Raw genomic sequence first — 21,594 nt, 5'->3', positions numbered from 1 at the left:
TTTAACTGATCCAAAATTTTAATTTTCTTCAAGGGACATTTTCCGCTCTTAGAATTCTTCTCCATGGCAGAAGTCATGATGACTAAAGACAAAATTTTAGATAACATAAAAATTATAAAATTACAGTACTGTATTAGACTTACAGTACCTAATTTATATACTGTACAGACGATAGTAAACTCAACTTACCCGCCTAAACTCTCCATAGCGTGTGAGTAGTTGGCCAAACTTATAATGGGCTTACTAAAAGAGGCCATTCTTAGTGCCCACAGGGCAGAAACAGTTAGAAAAAACCCCCATCCTTACCTAACGCAACTTACTAAGTCTCTTAAGTTCAAAAAAATGAGTCACCTGGCCCACAAATAACTCTATGACAAGAGATAAAATTGAGACCAATTGGAAATACATCTTTAAAAATTTCAGATATATTTTTTCCTAATGTTAACTCTAAGAATTTCATTAGCAAAAGTGCATAGTTGCAAAATAATTTATATTTATGTTTGGGCTACAAATAATTCAAATCGGCTAATTTTAAAGCACAACTTTGGTACTTTTTAACCTTCAGATCTGACAACATGTTCCTCAGTCCGTGTCACTTTCAACATGCCTTTGGACATGATCGAACGTATTATTTCAAAGACTCCCGTCGTGGATCCCGAAGAAATTTTTGAAAACTTGACGTGCTTTAATTTTGCACGCTACTTTCCCACCGAAGAGGCCGCGGACAAATTTTGCCACATGGTGGGACTCGTGCCCCATCTAGATCTAGCCGGCTTTGTACCGTCGTGCCCAAAGTGCGGAGGTAAGATTTCCTCCTGTACACAAGTGCCGTACGCAGGTATCTGTTAGCTAATTCAATTTGTCGTATTTTTCAGGCATGATGAGAAAAGAGCCGGCACCAGCAGATAGGTTCGGATTCGTCTACCGCTGTGAAAAACTACAACAAAAGAAAAAAATGCGCAGGCGGACTGGTGGCTCTGTCTGGCAGGCTGTTTGCACCGGTACCCTCTCTTGTACTCATAACACATTTTTTTCAGAGTTCAGCTCTCAGCTCAACAGGTATAATATCGTGGCAGTAAGACATATTTATATATATTATATTTCTCATATTTCTTCTCTTTCTTTGTTCCTTTGTCTTTTGCCATTCTGGAATTTTCCTGTTTAACCCTACCCTTGAGAGTTGATAACTCACATCTAAGACAATAGAAACTAAGTNACTTTCCATTCGGCAGTTACGTGAGGCGAACACCATTTCTGCGAACAAGTTGCGAATAATGTTTCCATTCTTTTGCCGTTGCCAATGACAATCTGCTATTTTTATAATATATTAGTATTATTAGAATACTGTATATTATTAGCATATCTGAAGTACAGAGCTTCTGTTGGGATTTGGCTTGCTTCCTTGTTTATTATGTACATCATCTCACTGCAGGGTATTTACATTTATTCAGATGTTGTGCAAATCATGGCTTCTAAATAAACAGAAAGGTGATTTTAATTGAAACAAAGCAAGAAATCATCAGGAGTGAAAGTTGACAAAAACTTCCTTGTCAAATGGGAAGAGGTTCAGGAGTTTACCAACACTCATTATCCAAACAGAGCTGAGGCCAACAGGATCAATGATTTCTACAATGACACCCTTGCCCGTCATTCCCGACAGGTGTTGAAGAAGAGAGTGAAACAGACCACCTTGGGCATATTTTTCAAGAAGCCAACTGCCAAAAAAACAAAGGATGGTACAAGAGGAGTTGACCCTACAAGCTCCGTAGCCTCTCCTGAATCTGACTCCGATTTAAAAAACAATAAAAAGAAACCTGCTGCAATGTGTAAAGTCTGTATCTGTATGAATGTGTAAAGAAAGTGTTCTTTCACCTCCTCCTCACAACATCTGACTACAAGGCATAATTGGTGACTGCTCCATTTTCATTTTCTTTTATGCTACTGTACAGTTATTTTATGCTTCGGAACGAATTGTGTTTTAACATGTATATCTATGGGAAAATGCGTTTCGTATAACGGACTTTTCACTTAACGGATGTGCAACTGGAACTGATTAAGCATGTTTTACTAGGCACCTCTGTATAATATTATTAATCTATAACCTTTTTATCTAACACATTAAGTTTATTACTGATCGCTCATCGCCACATATGATTTTGTTTAAGAGAACTAATCGTGCATTCATTAATTCTTTACAGTAGATCCCCCTATAACACGGCAGATACGTTCTGTGTTATGTGATTTCCGTGTCATACGAGTCACTTAAATACATGAGCTAATCACAGCCCGACATGTGTGCAGTTTAGGGACTACAGCTGTTTGAAAGATTTTCTTCCATAAAATTTATTGATTCTAGACTAATTTGACTCAACATTTCCACAACACGTATAATTTTTCGGGAATAATCCATATAAACTATGCTATAAACAAAAAATTGTAGGATTACTTACCGAGTGTGCACCGTTCGAGGACGCCATTGTTTAAGCTTGTTTTCGTCGCGGAGCGGCGCATCAAGCGGCGGGCACATGTTTTCTGATAAGTTGTTTTTCTGCAAAAAATTTGCTGAACTTTGGAGACATCATTAATAAAAATAATTTTTATGGCCGTTGAATAAGAAATGTATAAAAATTTATCAATGTTTTCTTTTACGAACTTATCGTTTTGGCAAATGAGCGGCTCTTATACGATTTACTTATGCATAAACATATACTTTATACGAGCAGTTTTATTCAAACTTACTAAAGATCCAGAGGAAATTCTAGCCCTTATTTTGTTTTCAGTTTTTTTATTGATCGAATTGTTGACTCGTCTAATTTTAAATCTTTAGCAATGACTATTACTTTCTCACCAGATTTTAACTGATCCAAAATTTTAATTTTCTTCAAGGGACATTTTCCGCTCTTAGAATTCTTCTCCATGGCAGAAGTCATGATGACTAAAGACAAAATTTTAGATAACATAAAAATTATAAAATTACAGTACTGTATTAGACTTACAGTACCTAATTTATATACTGTACAGACGATAGTAAACTCAACTTACCCGCCTAAACTCTCCATAGCGTGTGAGTAGTTGGCCAAACTTATAATGGGCTTACTAAAAGAGGCCATTCTTAGTGCCCACAGGGCAGAAACAGTTAGAAAAAACCCCCATCCTTACCTAACGCAACTTACTAAGTCTCTTAAGTTCAAAAAAGAGTCACCTGGCCCACAAATAACTCTATGACAAGAGATAAAATTGAGACCAATTGGAAATACATCTTTAAAAATTTCAGATATATTTTTTCCTAATGTTAACTCTAAGAATTTCATTAGCAAAAGTGCATAGTTGCAAAATAATTTATATTTATGTTTGGGCTACAAATAATTCAAATCGGCTAATTTTAAAGCACAACTTTGGTACTTTTTAACCTTCAGATCTGACAACATGTTCCTCAGTCCGTGTCACTTTCAACATGCCTTTGGACATGATCGAACGTATTATTTCAAAGACTCCCGTCGTGGATCCCGAAGAAATTTTTGAAAACTTGACGTGCTTTAATTTTGCACGCTACTTTCCCACCGAAGAGGCCGCGGACAAATTTTGCCACATGGTGGGACTCGTGCCCCATCTAGATCTAGCCGGCTTTGTACCGTCGTGCCCAAAGTGCGGAGGTAAGATTTCCTCCTGTACACAAGTGCCGTACGCAGGTATCTGTTAGCTAATTCAATTTGTCGTATTTTTCAGGCATGATGAGAAAAGAGCCGGCACCAGCAGATAGGTTCGGATTCGTCTACCGCTGTGAAAAACTACAACAAAAGAAAAAAATGCGCAGGCGGACTGGTGGCTCTGTCTGGCAGGCTGTTTGCACCGGTACCCTCTCTTGTACTCATAACACATTTTTTTCAGAGTTCAGCTCTCAGCTCAACAGGTATAATATCGTGGCAGTATGCCATATTTATATATATTATATTTCTCATATTTCTTCTCTTTCTTTGTTCCTTTGTCTTTTGCCATTCTGGAATTTTCCTGTTTAACCCTACCCTTGAGAGTTGATAACTCACATCTAAGACAATAGAAACTAAGTAGCCCTAAGGAGTTAACAGGGTGAGGGAAGGACACCCTCAGAATCGGCGGTTTCACGTTACGTGTTTCTATAATTCGATCGTACCGCTTAAGATGATGTATGTTTTATCAGATAATTTTTTTATTTTTGTATTTAACAGGTGCTGATGATTATTTATGAGTGGGTCAAGGAGGAGCCGGTCACCGTCGCTGCGAAAGAATGCTGCGTGGACCTGCAAACAGCCGTGGACTGGTACAACTTCTGCCGGGAAATTGCGGAGGTTATCATGTCTAACGACCAAAAACAGATTGGCGGTAAAAATCTATGCGTCGAGGTGACGATCGATCCAAGTTTCTAACTTCGCTGATATGTCTATGTCTATGCCCTCTATATCTATATACGTGTGTTTTTATTTTCAGATTGATGAAACTTTTACCAGGAGACGAAAGTACAACCGTGGGCGCATAACCAAAGGCACCGAACCAACTATATTTGGTGCCTATTGTCGGGAAACGCGAGAGATGATGTACTTTCATGTAAGTAGTAACGAAACATTATTTCCTATTACTGTATTATTTACTTTTAGTGTTTTGTGTTATATTTTCTAGTATTCTTTCAGGTGGAGAACAAAAGCAGACGTGTTCTATGGAGCCACATGTCCAGATACATCACTCCAGGTTCCATAATCGTTTCCGACAGCGCGCTTCAATATTGCACTGTCGGATGGGCTTCTCGGAACACAAGACCGTTAATCACAGCCAGCAGGGCCCCGGGAGGTAAATACGATGAAACGAAACTGCTATGTGTTAAGTGAAAGAAATGAACGAGTGTTTTTGAAAAGGGTATGAAAAGTGACATTTTTCTTTTTTTCTCTGTGCAGATTCGTCAACAGCGATGATCCCGAGGCTCATACTCAAAACATCGAGTGTAGACATCGCTGCTGAAGAAGTCCATCAAGTCGCTTCGCACGAACAGGAGCCTGCAGAGCTACACACGCACTTACGTATACAGGACGCGGTTCCTGTCCCAGTTGCCAACAATATCGACAAAATTCCGGCAGTTCGTCGAACATATTGTGGCCGTCTACCCGGGCCCCGTCGTGAGGGTCTCTAACTGAAGACGATCGGTGTGCCTGTGGACGAAGATCAGCCGCCAGACAAGCCCTATTTTGATGTGTACCTGCCCGACGAAGAGGAACCGCAAGGAGATGACGACCCCCCCGTGAGTAGTGCAGCTTTTGTGTAGTGGGCGTGACCAAAGGATAGTTCCTTGCAGATGTGCAGGATTATGTGATTTTTCAGACTTCGGATACCTCGGACGCAACGAGCACCTTTGTCGTCGACCCGAAGGACCAAGCGGAGGCAGGGACCAGCGACCTCAGCTAACCAGCAAAGCCTAGATGTCGCCAAATAGCGAGAGGACAGGGCCTCCTCTTACGGGAAACGCAGGAGGCGCTGTGAAGGTATCTGTTTTTTTTTTTTTTTTTTTTTTTGCTTTTTACATCGGCAGTTAAGCTTAGTTCACACTAAGCTCGATTCGCTGGCGAAGGCGAAAATCATAGCGAATAACACTTCAGACATAACGTCGTTTCCAGTGAATTTCGAGAATCGCTTCGAAGTTCGAAACTGATCCCNTTTTTTTTTTTTTTTGCTTTTTACATCGGCAGTTAAGCTTAGTTCACACTAAGCTCGATTCGCTGGCGAAGGCGAAAATCATAGCGAATAACACTTCAGACATAACCTTGTTTCCAGTGAATTTCGAGAATCGCTTCGAAGTTCGAAACTGATCCCCGAAAGGGGAAATGATGATTTTTCCTAATGAAAAAAAAATTGTCGAGCTGGTCAACAACGAAATATCGGAAGCAGCCATTTTGTTTTTCGAGATGACGTTTTCGCTCGCTTGCAAATGATTGGCTGCTTAAAATTCGCAATCGCTTTTCGTTTTTGGTTGTATGGGTCAATTTCGCTAAGTGAATAAAAATCGCTTTTCGCATTGGCTTTCGATATTCGCTCAGTGTAAACTAACCTTTAAGCGGGAAATGGTTAGAGAGTTTAGAAGCGGTTGCGGTTTCTATCGCTCGCGTGATGAGACGCAATACTTCTGTTTCGGTGGGCGTAACGAATTCATAAAAATTCGAATTGTCGGGGTTAACTAACTTAAAAAATTTTTTCTCTTATTTATATAATATGTCGTATAACGTCAAACGTTAAATTACTTAGCCTTTCTAACGGAAAAAAAAATAAAAATACGTAGAGGAGAAGATGGTACAGTAGAACCTCGAAAACTCGGCCTAATGTGGACCGAAGGGTGGCCGAGTTTGTGAAAATGCAGGGTTATCGGGAATGGGGTTAAAAAAATAAGTATGAGTGTTTCCTCAGAAAATACTGTACTGTACTTGTATGTATTGTTTACTTGAGAATATAACAGAGAATAAACTGCCCAAATACCCTTAAACAAAGGAAAAGTACGTCCTTTATGAAGGCATAGAGCCTTTACTACATGAAAATGAAAATTAATGAATACACTGTGTACAGTAATTTACCTGATAAGACAGACCTCAGAAAAATACTTTATGAGAGCTTTTATACTTTTATAAAGCTGTCTATAATGAAAATTAATTAACTAAGGATATTTTTGCCCTGCCAGGGTGTGGCCGAGTTATCCGGAGTGCTGGGTTATCTAGAGCCGAGTTTTCGAGGTTCTACTGTATTATGGAACTACCCCATTTCGAACTGATAATAAAGTTAATTTTGTAATTATTTAACATTTTTTGTACTTTCCTATTTGTTTTTGGCTAGATTAAAGCATTTTTTGAAAATATACAGTAAGGTTCCATATTACCACCCGATTTTCTCTAAGCCTACTTTCTGACTTTTGTACAAAAGCCTCCAAAAACCATACTTATAGTTACACTAACGAAAAATCCAATTAGGAACATTTAGTTTAATAGTTATAGGTAATAGTTGATATTTACTGAATGGGCCCGTTTTTTCTAATTTTGCTCTCTTTAGACACCTCTCTAATAGACGTGTCCTAAACAATTAGAATTATTTGGGGGAGACGCGTATATTAAGAGCTATAAGCGAAAACGCATCGGATTACTTACCGACTGTGCACGGTGGAGGCCGCCATTGCTTAACCTTGTTCACATCGCGGAGTAGCACGTTGGACGGCGGACGCTTACAATTCGTGTCACGTGACCTCGGTTAACGTCATCCAGTCACGTGAGCGGTGACGACGGAGCCAGGTGGTCACGTGACTACAGCTCTGACGTATTTCCGGACAACTATACCTTGAGTCACGTGATAGAGTACAGTGCGTTCGTTAATAGCGATCGTTCGTAGACATTGCGAACAACGGACAGAGAAAAAAAAGATGGCGACGTCCGTAATATCGACAGTAGCATGATGGGGGATCTATAATTTTAAAATATGCGTTTTTAGAGACAAAATATTAAAAAAGCCGTCCAATAGCATTTTAAAATATGCGTTTTTAGAGAGAAAATATTAAAAAAGCCTTCCAATAGCATTTTAGTAGTTACGAAAAAAACTCGAGATGACACTTACCAATTACACGGGTATATATATATAATATCCATATATTGACTTGCACTTTCACAACTTGTAATTTTTCATTCATAAAACCACATAATTGACACTAGAACGGAACTATCCGAGCCCACGTTCAAATAAGTCCTAAAAACAATTAACTATTAAAATTTATTTCAGCGGATATCGAAGCCTTAAAACTTTTGTGGAAAGTTACTGTAAAAAGAGAGCTAATTTCTAGGATAGCAAGTATTATTTCGGCAACCGCTTTTTGGGCCAAATCTCAGAACGGAAACCAAAGTAATAAACTAATACATAATTTAAACGTTTAATTGGGGCAGTAGCAGAAAAGAAATTTAGCAATTTTTGATATATCTTAGGGATCTTTCGAATATATAACCACAATTGTCATGTAAGCCTAATGTCTGGCCGAGACAAAGCAATTTTGTCTTTTGCTTGGACAGTTCGGTTTTTCCGGAGGGGGAGTTTCACACTGGGATCCAGGAAGTATTACACACCATTACACCAAATGCATTTTAGATCGGGATTCTTGCTGAGCCCTTTTAAATCTATAAACAACAATAGCATACATGATAACATGATAACAATAATTTTGTTCTGCAACTATGCATTTGGTTAGAATTTTTAAGATAAAGAATGCTTTTCTAAAAAATATATAGGCTAATAAAACGTTTGTAGATCTGCAGCACAAAATTTTTACTAAGCCAACGTTTTTGTTAAATTTAAACATTAAGAATCTGAGTAGATGGGAAACTATTGGAGTGTGTTTTAATAAATATTAATAAAATTTAGTTAATAATTACGTTAAAAGTATACAAACACTATATTCAATTTGTAATATTTACTAAAACTGTTAATCAGGGTTAATAGCAATCAAATGTCATACTATTTCATATTAGTTTAACATAAAAAAGCAAATTTTTAGTAAAGGGTGGCGGAGGAAGATAACAATATTACGTTCAGAATAAATTCTAGAATTTTCGAAAATGGGAGAAGACTTAAACGTTAATATTCAAAATATTACAGCGTAGAATTTAAGAAGAAAATGAACAACTACAAAATAAAAACGGTTTAAGTTTTATTTACGTTTTTCTGTATTATTTTTAAATTCTATTCTTCTACGAGATTAAAATTCCGTAACCCCCTCTCCTCTTCGGATGTCCAACAAAACTCAACCTTCCTCAATACCTTTATCACTTTATGACTAATAAAATGCATAAACTGTATAAAATTTAATGAAATAAAACGGACGTCCATTGAAGTTCAACCCCTCCCTCCCTCCCAGTGTGGACGTCATTTATAGATAGCTTCAAAGTTTTGTAACGATTCAAACCTGGCTAACACGTGAGTTTACTATATTTACATTCCTACAGTTATGACGAGAAACGTTTAAAATTTATACCTTGTCACGTCCTTTGAGGTATACTAGTGATGCGACAAAAGAGACATTTTAGAATACACGCAGTTTTAGTTTTTATATTATTATTTTAAATTAGTTTTATCTGTATATATATTAAAAGCAAAATGTCCCGTCATCCCACACACAAATATATATTTAAAAATTAATTTTATTTATAATTTGAAAGTTTAAACGGTTTTTAAATCGTTTAAAAGCATGAGATTCGCTGAAACATTCCGGAAAGAAGCACACATGGTCGGATATTTGGCTGAATTTCTTTTTAAAACCAGATATCCGAAAACAACCCAGAGAATGTATCATTTTCTCCATGTTGTTTGCGAGTCTTTATTAACCCTCCCCACGATTACTAAGTAGTTTGTAGGCCGGTTTTGAAAGGAAGGCTTCTTGTGTAATTTTGAATTGTGTTGCGCGAATAATATTGCTCCCACTAAAATATAAATTTTCGTCTATAGTTTCGTATCTTCTATTATAAGGACTTATTATACTGGACTATTATAATAAGTCCTGATAATAAAAGATACGAAATTATAGACGAAAATTTATATTTTAGTAAGAAAAAGGACATTGAGGCATTTTAATTAAACAATATTGCTCCCAGTTTGCTCAAGTTTCCGTAACCTAAAATGTATAAACTGTATAAAATTTAATGAAATAAAACGGATGTCCACTAATGCTCAATCCCCCCCCTTTGTCCGACTTGTCATAACGCTCTCCTTCCTTTCCAATGTGGACGTCATGTATGGAAAGCCCTAAGGGAATGGTTGATCTTTTAGGTCCGAATTATCTGAAACTCTGTGATTGGTAGATGTTTAGCACGGAAATTTCTCACTTCGTGAATGGCTGGTAAGCGCGAGCGTGTCTATAAAAGGCATCACACGTAAAATTTCGTTTACAGTATTGCTGTACTGAAACTTTAATTTGACTGAAACTTTAATTTGACGAGAATGTCAACAGTGCGCTGCTCGGGATGCCAGTACAATTATTTCGAGGCAACGGCATTCTCGGAAGAGAGAGTAAAAGAGGAATTGCTACACCACGGCATTTGGCGAAACTAAACGAACTGCGGACGGCGTGGCAACCTACTAAGAGCAGAAGGAGGACGAGAATTATTCCGTTGCGGAAAAGTAAACCGGAAGGGTAAGAAACGTGCGGCACCTTGCGGGTGGAGCAAGTCCATTTGGGCGGGTACTTTTTTCAGCCATTCGAATATTTCTCTCGTTACCCTCTGGAGATTTATTTTCTCCTTATTGGTATGGAAGCCTCCGAGACAAGCCACACTACATCGATTTCTCGGCCTTTCGAACAGAACCATCGTGGACTGGTACTCTTTTTACAGAGAAGTATGCGTCCACGATGTGTCCTCCCAAACCGAGAAACTCGGAGGGGAAGGCCGGGTTGTCGAGGTAGATGAGGCAAAAATCGGACGGCGGAAGTACAATAAGGGGAGAATAATCGAAGGTCAATGGATCTTCGGGGTATCGAGAGAGAGTCTCGAAAAAGGTTCTTGGTACCCGTGGAAACACGCGATAGCCAAACGCTACTTTCGGTCCTGAAGGAGTGGGTGCTTCCGGAGACAACGGTTATTAGTGATTGCTGGAAGGCGTATGATTGCCTTCAAACTGAAGGCTTTCATCACCTGACAGTTAATCACAAGTATAACTTTGTTGATCCCCAGACGGGCTCCCACACCAACACGATCGAGAGGATGTGGCGGGAGGTGCGCGCAAACGTTCCCCGGTACGGTGTTCGAAAGGAACACATGGAACAATCAAATTCGATGAGCATTTCTTGCTCATCGAATTTGATTGGATTTTAATCTTTTAAATAATCTACAATCATGGCAACTATCAAATAGAAACTTTTAGATATATTAGAGGTAAAAATATCATGTCAGTCTGTGTATGTGGAAAACGTCAAGCGTGGACAGACTATTATGGAGGTCCTGCCTGCAAAAATTGCATAGAGTTTTTTATAAGCAGTATTAGAGAAAGACAAGAATACGTTTGTAATAACATGGATGGTTTATGTAGTACGGACGTGAATCCGGATGGATTTGGATGTAAATATTGTCATTTAGAAATGTTGTATAAAAGGGCTGAATTAAAACCTAAAATGTATGGAAGGTACGAAAATCGATGGTATACGAAAGATGTGATTCCTCATTTACGTAGAACAGTGCTAAGAGCGAGAGATGTTACGTTGAATGATATTAATTATGAAGCGGACATAATGCGTGATTTCGGATCATATTATTCGAGAGGGTTGCAAGGAATGCAATTAACAAGAAATGAAGAAATTCAAGCAATATTCTTCAGAGGTACAGTGATGCATATCATGCTTGAATCCTTACATTGTCACGACGTCTTGAAGAGTGATTATAGGTACATTGATCCCTATAAAATGAAAAGTTTACTCATACAAAATCATCTAATTCAAGTACTAGAAATAACTCGTAGATTTTTACAAATTGTTGAAGTTGACTATCCAAGTCTGGAACAAATCGATAATTATGTTATCATGGGCAATTTTCCGTAAATGTATGCATAAAGATATTTGGCTGAATATCTTTTTAAAGCCAAATATCCGGACATGGGTTCTCGACTGCACCACTTTCAAGTTGCCGCTGCGAATCTTTACCCTCCGGGTTACTAGTTTCGGAAAAGTTGTATATTAGCTGCATACGCAAAAGGCCCTTTNAACACATGGTCGGATATTTGGCTGAATATCTTTTTAAAGCCAAATATCCGGACATGGGTTCTCGACTGCACCACTTTCAAGTTGCCGCTGCGAATCTTTACCCTCCGGGTTACTAGTTTCGGAAAAGTTGTATATTAGCTGCATACGCAAAAGGCCCTTTTAAGGTAAGTGTCTTTATAATATAAGCTGTTGTAATATTTTAATCTTAACTTGCAGTTTAAAAAAATTAAAAGTTATTTGTCTTTTTTCAGTAACATATCACACAAGGAACAGTTATTGATACACGATAAAGGCTTTATTGATGGAGGAAATGCATTTCGGGTCTTAATAGTGTTTTTAAAGAGAAGAAACACGTGATGTGAAACATGACTCCGTTACTGATCACTGACGCTTCCAAAGTATAGCAGAAAGAATTAATCCTTCTATTTTCTATTCGCTGTAGATATTGTGAAAAATTGTTTAATCATTGTTTTATTGTGAAAGCGCCAGATCATAAAATAAAAGGTCGGCATCTTGATCATTTTGAACTTTGTGTTACTTTTTTAATAATCTATATATAATGTGTTAAGAAGATTTTTTTATATCTTCAAATTAATTTGCTGTCACTTCTGAGTTGGTCTGTAAAAAGGATAAAAAGAAATAGACTCAAAAAATTATATATTTTTATGTATACTGATTTAGTTTCAAATATAATAAATGTTTTTTCGTTTCTTAATTTTAGTTACATTCCTTTCTCAAACATTTAAACGTTAACAATAATATTAAAAGTTTAATAACACTTTTCTATAAAATCTCTTTTTAAGAAAGTAATTTTCTAGAAAAGTTTTAAGGCTGCTACACCCACGTTTGAGTAAATTATAAGATTTTACTGCTTTTTAAGGACTTTGAACGTGTTAAGCGACAATCAGTTTTTCATTCCGAGTTTATTCGACTCCAAATAACAGGAAGAAACTTCCAAGTTTAACGATTTGTTTTTAAGCTCGCGTTTCTAAAAAATGAATAACCAAATCTTTTTAGATATCAAACTTTTACTAAGCGAACGTTTTCGTTACATTTAAGCATTAAGAATCCAGCCAAATATCTAGAAAGGTTATGTTATCCGTTCTTTAAATACATCCCGGTTGGCAATTTTCTGTCGACTACGTTACTTCCGATTTCATTCATTTTTGTAAACCATTTGGTGTTAAAAGCTACAGGTATTTCCGCGTTTAATTGAAAAGTCTGATAAGAAATAAAATTTGTGCGATTCATAAAAGAAATTTAAAACAAAGTCGCTCGCTGTCTGACTTAATAACGCCCTTTGCCTGAGACCGATCGAACTTCGTGACACGGTGCTACTCAAACTGTGGTCTGAGGACCAGAGATGATCCATCTTATCTATGTGAAATTAAATGAAAAAAAAACAAAAACTGGATGAAGGAACACTGCTCTAACTCGTGTTGCATCTATTGTTTTATAGTCTTTATGTAGTAGCCAATCGATCCCACATCTTACATATAAATTATTGTTACATAACTTTACATTTTTAAACTTAAAGGATTAGTTAGACTATATAAAACATATATGTTTATAAACTTAGATAATAAATTTATAAACATTTAATCTGAATTTTAAAGTAATTTGATTCTGTTCTCTTTTTAACAAGTCAATCTCGAAAAATAAGTCGTCGTTGTCAAATCTTAACTCGTCAATTTCGTTATAGAATGTTACGATGTTACGGAAGCGTAACTCGAGCAAAGTTCGGGTTGCCCCCCAAGAAGTAGTCACGTGTTAGCAATAAAGGCTGAACTCGTTTCTACATTCTGGCGGGAAGCGCGCTGTCGGACGCAACAACGAGTAGTTTCAACGTGGGCTCGGATAGTTCCGTTCTAGTGTCAATTATGTGGTTTTATGAATGAAAAATTACAAGTTGTGAAAGTGCAAGTCAATATATGGATATTATATATATATACCCGTGTAATTGGTAAGTGTCATCTCGAGTTTTTTTCGTAACTACTAAAATGCTATTGGAAGGCTTTTTTAATATTTTCTCTCTAAAAACGCATATTTTAAAATGCTATTGGACGGCTTTTTTAATATTTTGTCTCTAAAAACGCATATTTTAATTATAGATCCCCCATCATGCTACTGTCGATATTACGGACGTCGCCATCTTTTTTTTCTCTGTCCGTTGTTCGCAATGTCTACGAACGATCGCTATTAACGAACGCACTGTACTCTATCACGTGACTCAAGGTATAGTTGTCCGGAAATACGTCAGAGATGAGTAGTCACGTGACCGAATAACACCGACAAATGTCGCGTGATACGCTTCGTACGCCGATGTGCCGCTCCGCGACGAAAACAAGCTTAAGCAATGCGTCTTCGAATAAGATACACTCAATAAGTATTCCGACAATTTTTATTTATCGCATATTTTATAACGATCATTTCCAACAAATTATACGTGTTTTGGAAATGTTCGAATGAAATTACTCTAGAATCTATTAATTTTATAGAACAAAACCTCTCAAACAGCCGTACCCCCGAAACTGCACAAGTGCCGGTATGGCAGCCCTCACCACCCAATCGTCTGATCCGATTTTGGGGGCTATATATTATGAAGAGTCGCTCGTAGGGGTATGGTTCATTAGAAATTGTTTGATCGCATAGGGGTCTACAATTTGGGGGTTTCCGCCCCTCAGGCAACGCTAGAATCGTACCAGCATGGGAACCCGTAACTACTTATGGCGGGCTGGGGCTGACTCCGCAACCGGTAATCGAAATACCAACTTGGCTATTCAAGCCATTACAATGTAACTTGGGATATAACAAATTAAACAATAGTTTCGAGTCACGCGGAAATATTGGTCAAGAATAATACGCCTTTGTTAAAGTTGGGATCCTGTCGCGGAAGCCATTGTTATGTTCGTTGCGACAAGTACGAAGTCCGGCGAGCGGAATAGTACAAATACTCGTTAGATTTTTCGACACAAAGTAATTTATTATCGCTTCGAACAGGTTCGTTTTTCTTTTGGATCCCAACACTACAAATGATTTCTGTACACACAGGCGTTAAAATTTGATCTAACAAACAGCGGATTAATTGAGAGCTACAACTATACGCGGGGCGAAACTTATAACTAATTCTTATACTACTTACAACTAAAGGCACTTGTACAGATTAACGGGTACGGCTATTTGAGAGGTTTACTTCCATAAAATTAACTAAATCTAGACTAATTTCATTCGAATATTTCCAAAACACGTATAATTTGTTGAAATGATCGATATAAAATATGCTATGAACAAAAAATTGTCGGAATACTTATCGAGTGTACCCGTTCGAAGACGCCATTGCTTAAGCTTGTTTTCGTCGCGGAACGGCACATTCTTCGTACGCGTCCGCTTCCAATGTGTCGGTGCTATTCGGTCACGTGACTACTCATCTCTGACGTGTTCCTGATAACTTATTCTTTTTGCGAAGAATTCACTGAACTTTAGAGACATCACGTGATAGATTACAATAAAAAATCTATAGTATATTATGATTAAAAACGACTTATTATTATTATTGACTATATGAAGCAGCAAAGGAAAAACCACTCGCTAACGACAACAATTCTATCATGATATATATTATAATGATGATAAATATTAATCAGATGCAACATAAGATGTCTAATGTCGATGTAAATAAATATTATACAATTTTGTTTACGACATGAGAGATTAGACCATTGAAAAGTAGAACAGAATTATTAGTTATTTATCGCATTATCATACGTTATTATATGTTGATTTTAATCCATATTTAGAATGGAATGAAGTTTTAATATTTCTGTTAATGATGTCTCTAAAGTTCAGTGAATTCTTCGCAAAAAGAATAAGTTATCAGGAACACGTCAGAGATGAGTAGTCACGTGACCGAATAGCACCGACACATTGGAAGCGGACGCGTACGAAGAATGTGCCGTTCCGCGACGAAAACAAGCTTAAGCAATGGCGTCTTCGAACGGGTACACTCGATAAGTATTCCGACAATTTTTTGTTCATAGCATATTTTATATCGATCATTTCAACAAATTATACGTGTTTTGGAAATATTCGAGTGAAATTAGTCTAGATTTAGTTAATTTTATGGAAGTAAACCTCTCAAATAGCCGTACCCGTTAATCTGTACAAGTGCCCAACTAAAGAAGGAAGAAGAGAGTAGACAAATAAGAATAGTATAAGAGGAAGATGGAAATACCCGGGATTTTCTTGAGTTCGTAGTCTTGGGTGGGACACCACTTGGAACTTTCCGTGGAACGTTATTTCTCGTCCTTCCTGTAGACCTTTCGTATGATTCTTTCAATAGCTTCCTTCAAAGTTCTCTTATAGGAATTCCTTCCTATCGGTCCGTTGGCTCCTGGTAGCCTCCAATCGTCTTACACTCGATCTGGAGCGGTACCTCTTTTCCATATTTATTCTTCGGAATTCGAGCCCAAACTCTTCTTTCAAAATACCCCTCGTAGTCTCCGATCGTCCTACACGCGATCCGGAGCACTACCTTCTCTCGTCAAGAGCTCGACCAAGACTGTTCTCTCCCCTTTGTTCACCGGCCCCAGGGCCTTACTTCACCTTTTGTTCTACTGCTCGTTTCTTGGAATCGGTAATCCCTCCCAAGGGAAAAGAACTTTCCCTTCCAAGGGTTGGAAGGGAAAGTTCTAGAAAAAATGAGAACAAAGGAACAAAGAAAAGGTTAAGACTAACTAAAATTAATAAATACAAATATATAATATTATGGCCGACGGCCACAAAAGATTCGATATTTATCAAAATATTAAAATGGCGCATTTTTGGATTAATTTCTAATTAGAGACATTATTATTAACAGTAGTGAAAAGAGCAAAAATTTATGCTAAAACAAATCAACAAAATATGATTTGAAAAACATGGAATTCGGTAGTGAAAAAATCGCATGAAAAATAAAATTACATTAAAATGAAATTCGCGAGCCACTTGATAAACATGTTTTTAACATCAGCAGAAAAATCCTTAAAAAATCCAGCAACGAGTTGCATAACTTTTTCGATAACGTTTGATGGCACCATCTATTATAATATTTTATTAAAATCTTTTTATGATTTTAACTATTACAAAATGACAATAAACTTAATTTCGAGGGTAGGGACGGGTTTTATAATAAAAAAAAATGTAAATTCTACTAACGAGTATAGTCGTAATTTAGTCCGACCCTATTCCAGATATGACACACGATTTCCTTTTCACCCTGTCGACATTTAACCACCAAAATTGAATACCATCGATCTCCCTAATACACAAACCTCCCTGCAAAATTTCAGAAAATTTCGACAAAAAATGCAAGAGTTATTAAGCTTCAAAGAGGGTGAACAAAATCGTTCCACTCACTCACACACACAAACTAACATCCATACATACAGGAAAAAAAACCCCAAGTTTTTTCCATTACTCGACTTTTTGAGTCCAAAAATGTAAAAATCTTGGGTTATTAAGGTAATTTAATTATGTTCTCTTTTTTAAGAAGTTAATCTCGAAAAATAAATTGTCATTGTCAAATCTTAACTCATGAATTTCGTTATAGAATGTTACGGTGTTACGGAAACGTAACTCGAGCAAAGTTCGTCAAACTGTGGTCTGTGGTCTATTCACGCGGGTTGCCACAAGAAATAATCAATGGTTGTGTGTCAACTTTTGATTTTTCTTTTCAAGCTAAGAAAAACCCCTGTTAACTAAGCCTGAAATGAAAAATCTACTAAAGTGAGGAAAGAAACATCAAAATTGGGTGCAATAATAGTAGAACTGCATTATTTTCAACTGTAAAGCCAGATTTAAAGAAGCAGCAAAAAAGAACTGATCAGAAGAAAGTACGAATTCTTTTATCCTGAGTGTTTTAATCGTACAACCAACTTCCCAGCAAAATGTTATGGTTTGGAGTTGCACTAGTGCTCAATGTTTGATATTTTGCATTTTATTGATTGAATAATGAATGCAGAAAAATACTAGAATCTCCAAGTAAGACTTCTTCCATACCTTGAAAAACTACAGAACTCAAATATAATTTTCTAGCAGAATGATAATGTTGTCAAACTGCCAGAATGAGGTCATGGCTTGCAAATCACATTAATGTGTCAAGTTGGCCATGTAACAGTCTAGACTTCTCTACCATTGGAAATCATTGGGAAAACATGAGAAAGTTCTGCAGAAAAACATCTCAACAGATAATGGCTGATTTATATCAGAAAATCCCAGAAGTGTGGTATAGAACTACTCAAGAAGCACTTATAATGTGTGAACATGTAATACAGATAAGAGGTGAGAAAACAAGACACTAATTACCAGTGTTCAAGATATTTTCTGTCAATGGTAGAGGTGTCTGAAGTTATTTTTGTCACTTAAGCTTTCTTTAAGTATTTATTTTTTTTAAATTTATGAAAATATTTTCATTTTTTTATTGTGTTATTTATGTTAATCAATGTCATAGTTTAACACACAGCAATTTTTATAAACAAATCATTGCCGTTTTTGTCTTTCATTAAGTTCAAAATATAATACAGTTTAAAATCAAGAGATGTTTGAAATATTTTTTGTTTTACTTATACATTTCTATATATAATTCTCAACAATTTATATCAATCTTTGTTTACTTTGTACTCGAGAAACACCTCCATTAAAAATAATAGATATTTAAATGAGCAATTATTTATTGTGACAAGGTTTTGCATTGCCGGCTGCAATTTTTTGTCACAATATACTTAATTCTACTAGTGTCTTGTCCCTGTACATCATACTTTTCCTGTTCACAATGAAGTCATGTCAGTCATGAATCTTACTTTGTTCAGGAGAAAATTGAAATAGTGACTTCCGGACCAAAGAGGAAGTTTGTATATAGTTAATTGGGGTCTCCTGCCCCTAAGATTTCCATATCTGGCCTTGACTTACGTCTATCTAACACCATTCTTGAGAATAAGGAAAGGCGGACAGACGAATGACAGTGGGAATTTTATAGATCTACAATTTTTTCAAATTGCAGCCCAATGATACATGTTCACAAAGAATATATTGCTCAAATAATAAAAAATTAACCTAAATATTATCAAATATTAATGATAAACTTACAGTAATTCTTTTATTTCAAAATATATGAAGTCTGTTTCGGGAAAGAGAATTTGAAATCAAAATTTTGCTTCAACTGTTTTCCATTCATTTGTTCATGATGACAGAATGTGACAAATTATTATTCTTGTACAGTATCGCATTTCAAAAACTCATTAAGTCAGAAATTTTTACTTTTTAGGATATTTCATTTTTTAATATTTGATATTTTGGTTAAAGAAAAAAATCATCTATAAACACAAAAAAATTTATCCTCTTATATCATCCAGAGTAGTTCACATAATACAATGTTAGCATATTACAGATAATATAAGTTTGCAATTTGGTTATATTTATAGCATAAGTTTGCAATCTAGATTTTTCTTTGATACCTCCTCTATCTAGCTCTGAGTTTGAGAAATGAATGAAACACATTCAGTTCTCATCAAATTAATACTCAGAATAATCCCATAGACAAAAATAGTTGAAGCATATTACTATTATTTCCTTTCCAGATTACAGAATAAATTGACCCATTTCCTGAATATTCTCAAATGCTTAGTGTTTGGATTTTAATAGAATGCTATTAAATATAAAAATTCACACACATAAGTAAAAGGCATAAGAAATTTTAATTCTAAAAAAATTAAGTACAGTTTTTTGTTTTAATGAATATATAAAATAGAGAGATTATCTTGACATAAAAAGGCAGCATAGGATTGAAGGTTTTTCTGATTTTTCTATATTAAAGCACCTTGATTTCTCATATTCTGTAACAAGACAGAATTTCATAATTTAAAATGTATTTTTTTTATAAGTATAATAATACATTCCTCTTAATAAACTTATCTATATTTATATAAATTATTAATTTATTTTTAAATGGGATATTAAAGGGAATTTATCTCATGCAGGAAATACTGTACATCATTCTATAACATACTCAGCAATCTCCTTTTTTAAATCATCATATGATTTCATTTCCTAAAAACAAAATAAATATTATTATTTAGAAACCATTTAAAATAGTATGAAGAATTTTATATTTATTTATTTTTTTAATTAATATAAAATATTTAAAAGTGAGTTATAGAGTATATAGAGTTTTAATGATTATTATAAATTATTAATAGAAATAATTAAATTTTATTAAATTAGTAGTATTAAGACTGAAGATTCTTTTATAGTATCATTAATTACAAATACTTCAAATAAAATTGATTGCATTGGTAACAAACTGTATTACCAATAACTATAAAATTTCAAACAAATCATAAATTCAAATAAATTATTTGAATTGTTTTTGATTTGATCTTAAATACATAAAATGGATTCCAGTTTATTATCTGTCATCTCATAAAATATAAGCAATACAAAATTTAACTTAGTGATGACTTCTATAAATGAATTCTTCTTTGTTGTTTTTAAGTCTTATTACTGTTTTCTGAATTACCGAATTAAATATTTTAAGTCAGTCTTAGCTTAAAATGAGTAAGATATTACAGATGATGCTACAGTAATTGTTTTCACAATATCTCAACTGAAATACTGTAATGCATCATGATTTTCAAGTAGTAATTGAAATTTACTTCTCTCCAAAACATTTTAAATTTTCCTTCATCTTTTAATAAATAATTACAATGTACTGTACAAGTAATGTAAGAAAATTATTTTAATTTACCATTTTAGATATAATAAACAGATATTTTTGAATATTTATTATATTTAATATTTTAAAATAAATTAATAATTTCTTCATCCTTTATCTTACTGGATTTGATTAACTACATTGCAATATTGGTTCATCAGAACAATATTATTAAAATAGAACCCAGTACTGGGACAACTAACTCAAGCTCTCATGCATCTTATGTGAAGATAAATATTAATAAGGAAAAATTGCAATGTAATGTAAATGAGAAGTATTTTAAAATATAAAAAAATTCATGAATCTTTAATGATTTTGAGACATTTAGAAAAAGAAAACTCCATCATATAGGATTTTGATCACAACTATTTCAAACTAGATAAATATTGTTAGTTACATCTAGGGTGCAATTTTAAGAAGGAAGAAGGAAAATTTCCCATTTTACTTTACATATCCTTGGTTCTGCAGAAATGGAAGTATCCCAACCAGGGATAACTTCTTTCCCCTCACTTATCAAACTTGTGGGCTAAAAAACTTTTACAATTTTGCAAGACTACAAGTTTGATTTCCACAAACTAAGAAGTTGATTTATAACTGTAATTGAATAATCATCATTTGTGACATCTAAACTGTACAAATTTTTTCCAACAGACACTGTATGCAGTATAGGCAAGCGCCAAATCCGACAGATGGCGCTGTTTTTGAGCCAAGATGGCTGCCGAAACAGGATAAGGGAACGACCACGTGCTTGTTCAGTGCCTGAGCCGATTTAGTTTCCGTCGGTGACGACTACTGCGAGGACCAAATTGAGAACAAATCATTGAATTTATGTCAAATTCTAGACTAACGGCGACAGGAAACGTTGTCTTGTAGAAGGTGAAGCCGTTTTGGATGCTGGACACATCGTATTTTGTGGATTAAACTCTAACAACAACACCAAAGTTCATGTTGCTTTAGTGTTGCAATCTCAAATACAGTATTGGCATTTTAATACATCTTAATTACAGGGAGAATGCACGTGCAATGCGGGGCTGTCTGGTTTTTGTAAACATGTGATAGCATGATTATTACACGTTAACAGGTGAGAAGTATTTAAATATTTTAAACTGTATACACC

At 35.4% G+C, this 21,594-nt stretch overlaps 3 protein-coding genes across 8 annotated transcripts in view; 2 read left to right on the top strand and 1 right to left on the bottom strand.

Moving 5' to 3' along the window:
- Positions 1-206: 206 nt before the first annotated feature.
- On the top strand, positions 207-4,212 carry LOC111632289. Its single transcript, XM_023376686.1, has 3 exons — positions 207-802; positions 876-1,059; positions 4,206-4,212. Exons 1-3 carry the CDS (start codon positions 604-606, stop codon positions 4,210-4,212), a joined length of 390 nt encoding a protein of 129 aa, XP_023232454.1. The 5' UTR covers positions 207-603.
- On the top strand, positions 3,249-13,785 carry LOC111632293. 2 transcript variants are annotated; one of them, XM_023376688.1, is made up of 8 exons: positions 3,249-3,653; positions 3,727-3,910; positions 4,206-4,379; positions 4,465-4,581; positions 4,665-4,821; positions 4,926-5,266; positions 5,347-5,507; positions 11,983-13,785. In XM_023376688.1, exons 3-6 carry the CDS (start codon positions 4,212-4,214, stop codon positions 5,156-5,158), a joined length of 675 nt encoding a protein of 224 aa, XP_023232456.1. In that variant the 5' UTR covers positions 3,249-3,653; positions 3,727-3,910; positions 4,206-4,211; the 3' UTR covers positions 5,159-5,266; positions 5,347-5,507; positions 11,983-13,785. The 2 variants fall into 2 exon arrangements, with proteins under 2 accessions (XP_023232456.1, XP_023232455.1); XM_023376687.1 differs by having other exon boundaries at positions 3,727-4,379.
- Positions 13,786-19,442: 5,657 nt separating this feature from the next.
- Positions 19,443-21,594, bottom strand: part of LOC111632284 (gelsolin, cytoplasmic-like) — an 89,141-nt gene continuing 86,989 nt past the window's right edge. For 2 of the 5 annotated variants that reach the window (XR_002757834.1, XM_023376677.1), the window contains 2 exons: positions 19,773-19,813; positions 19,443-19,599 (listed from right to left, as the gene is read on the bottom strand). Coding sequence is in view for 3 of the 5 variants with exons in the window: in XM_023376677.1 (XP_023232445.1) it covers positions 19,593-19,599; positions 19,773-19,813 (48 nt within the window). In the remaining 2 variants the exon portion in view is untranslated. Of the gene's footprint in view, positions 19,814-21,594 lie in introns of all 5 variants that reach the window. The other 3 variants (XM_023376680.1, XM_023376679.1, XM_023376678.1) reach the window with 2 other exon arrangements.

Source organism: Centruroides sculpturatus, unplaced genomic scaffold (genome assembly GCF_000671375.1).
Source record: "Centruroides sculpturatus isolate CEXI.00-Female unplaced genomic scaffold, Cexi_2.0 scaffold543, whole genome shotgun sequence".
Taxonomy (NCBI): Eukaryota; Metazoa; Arthropoda; class Arachnida; order Scorpiones; family Buthidae; genus Centruroides; species Centruroides sculpturatus.
The sequence above is the reverse complement of the archived record's forward strand: the minus strand, read 5'-3'. Positions and strand labels throughout refer to the sequence as shown.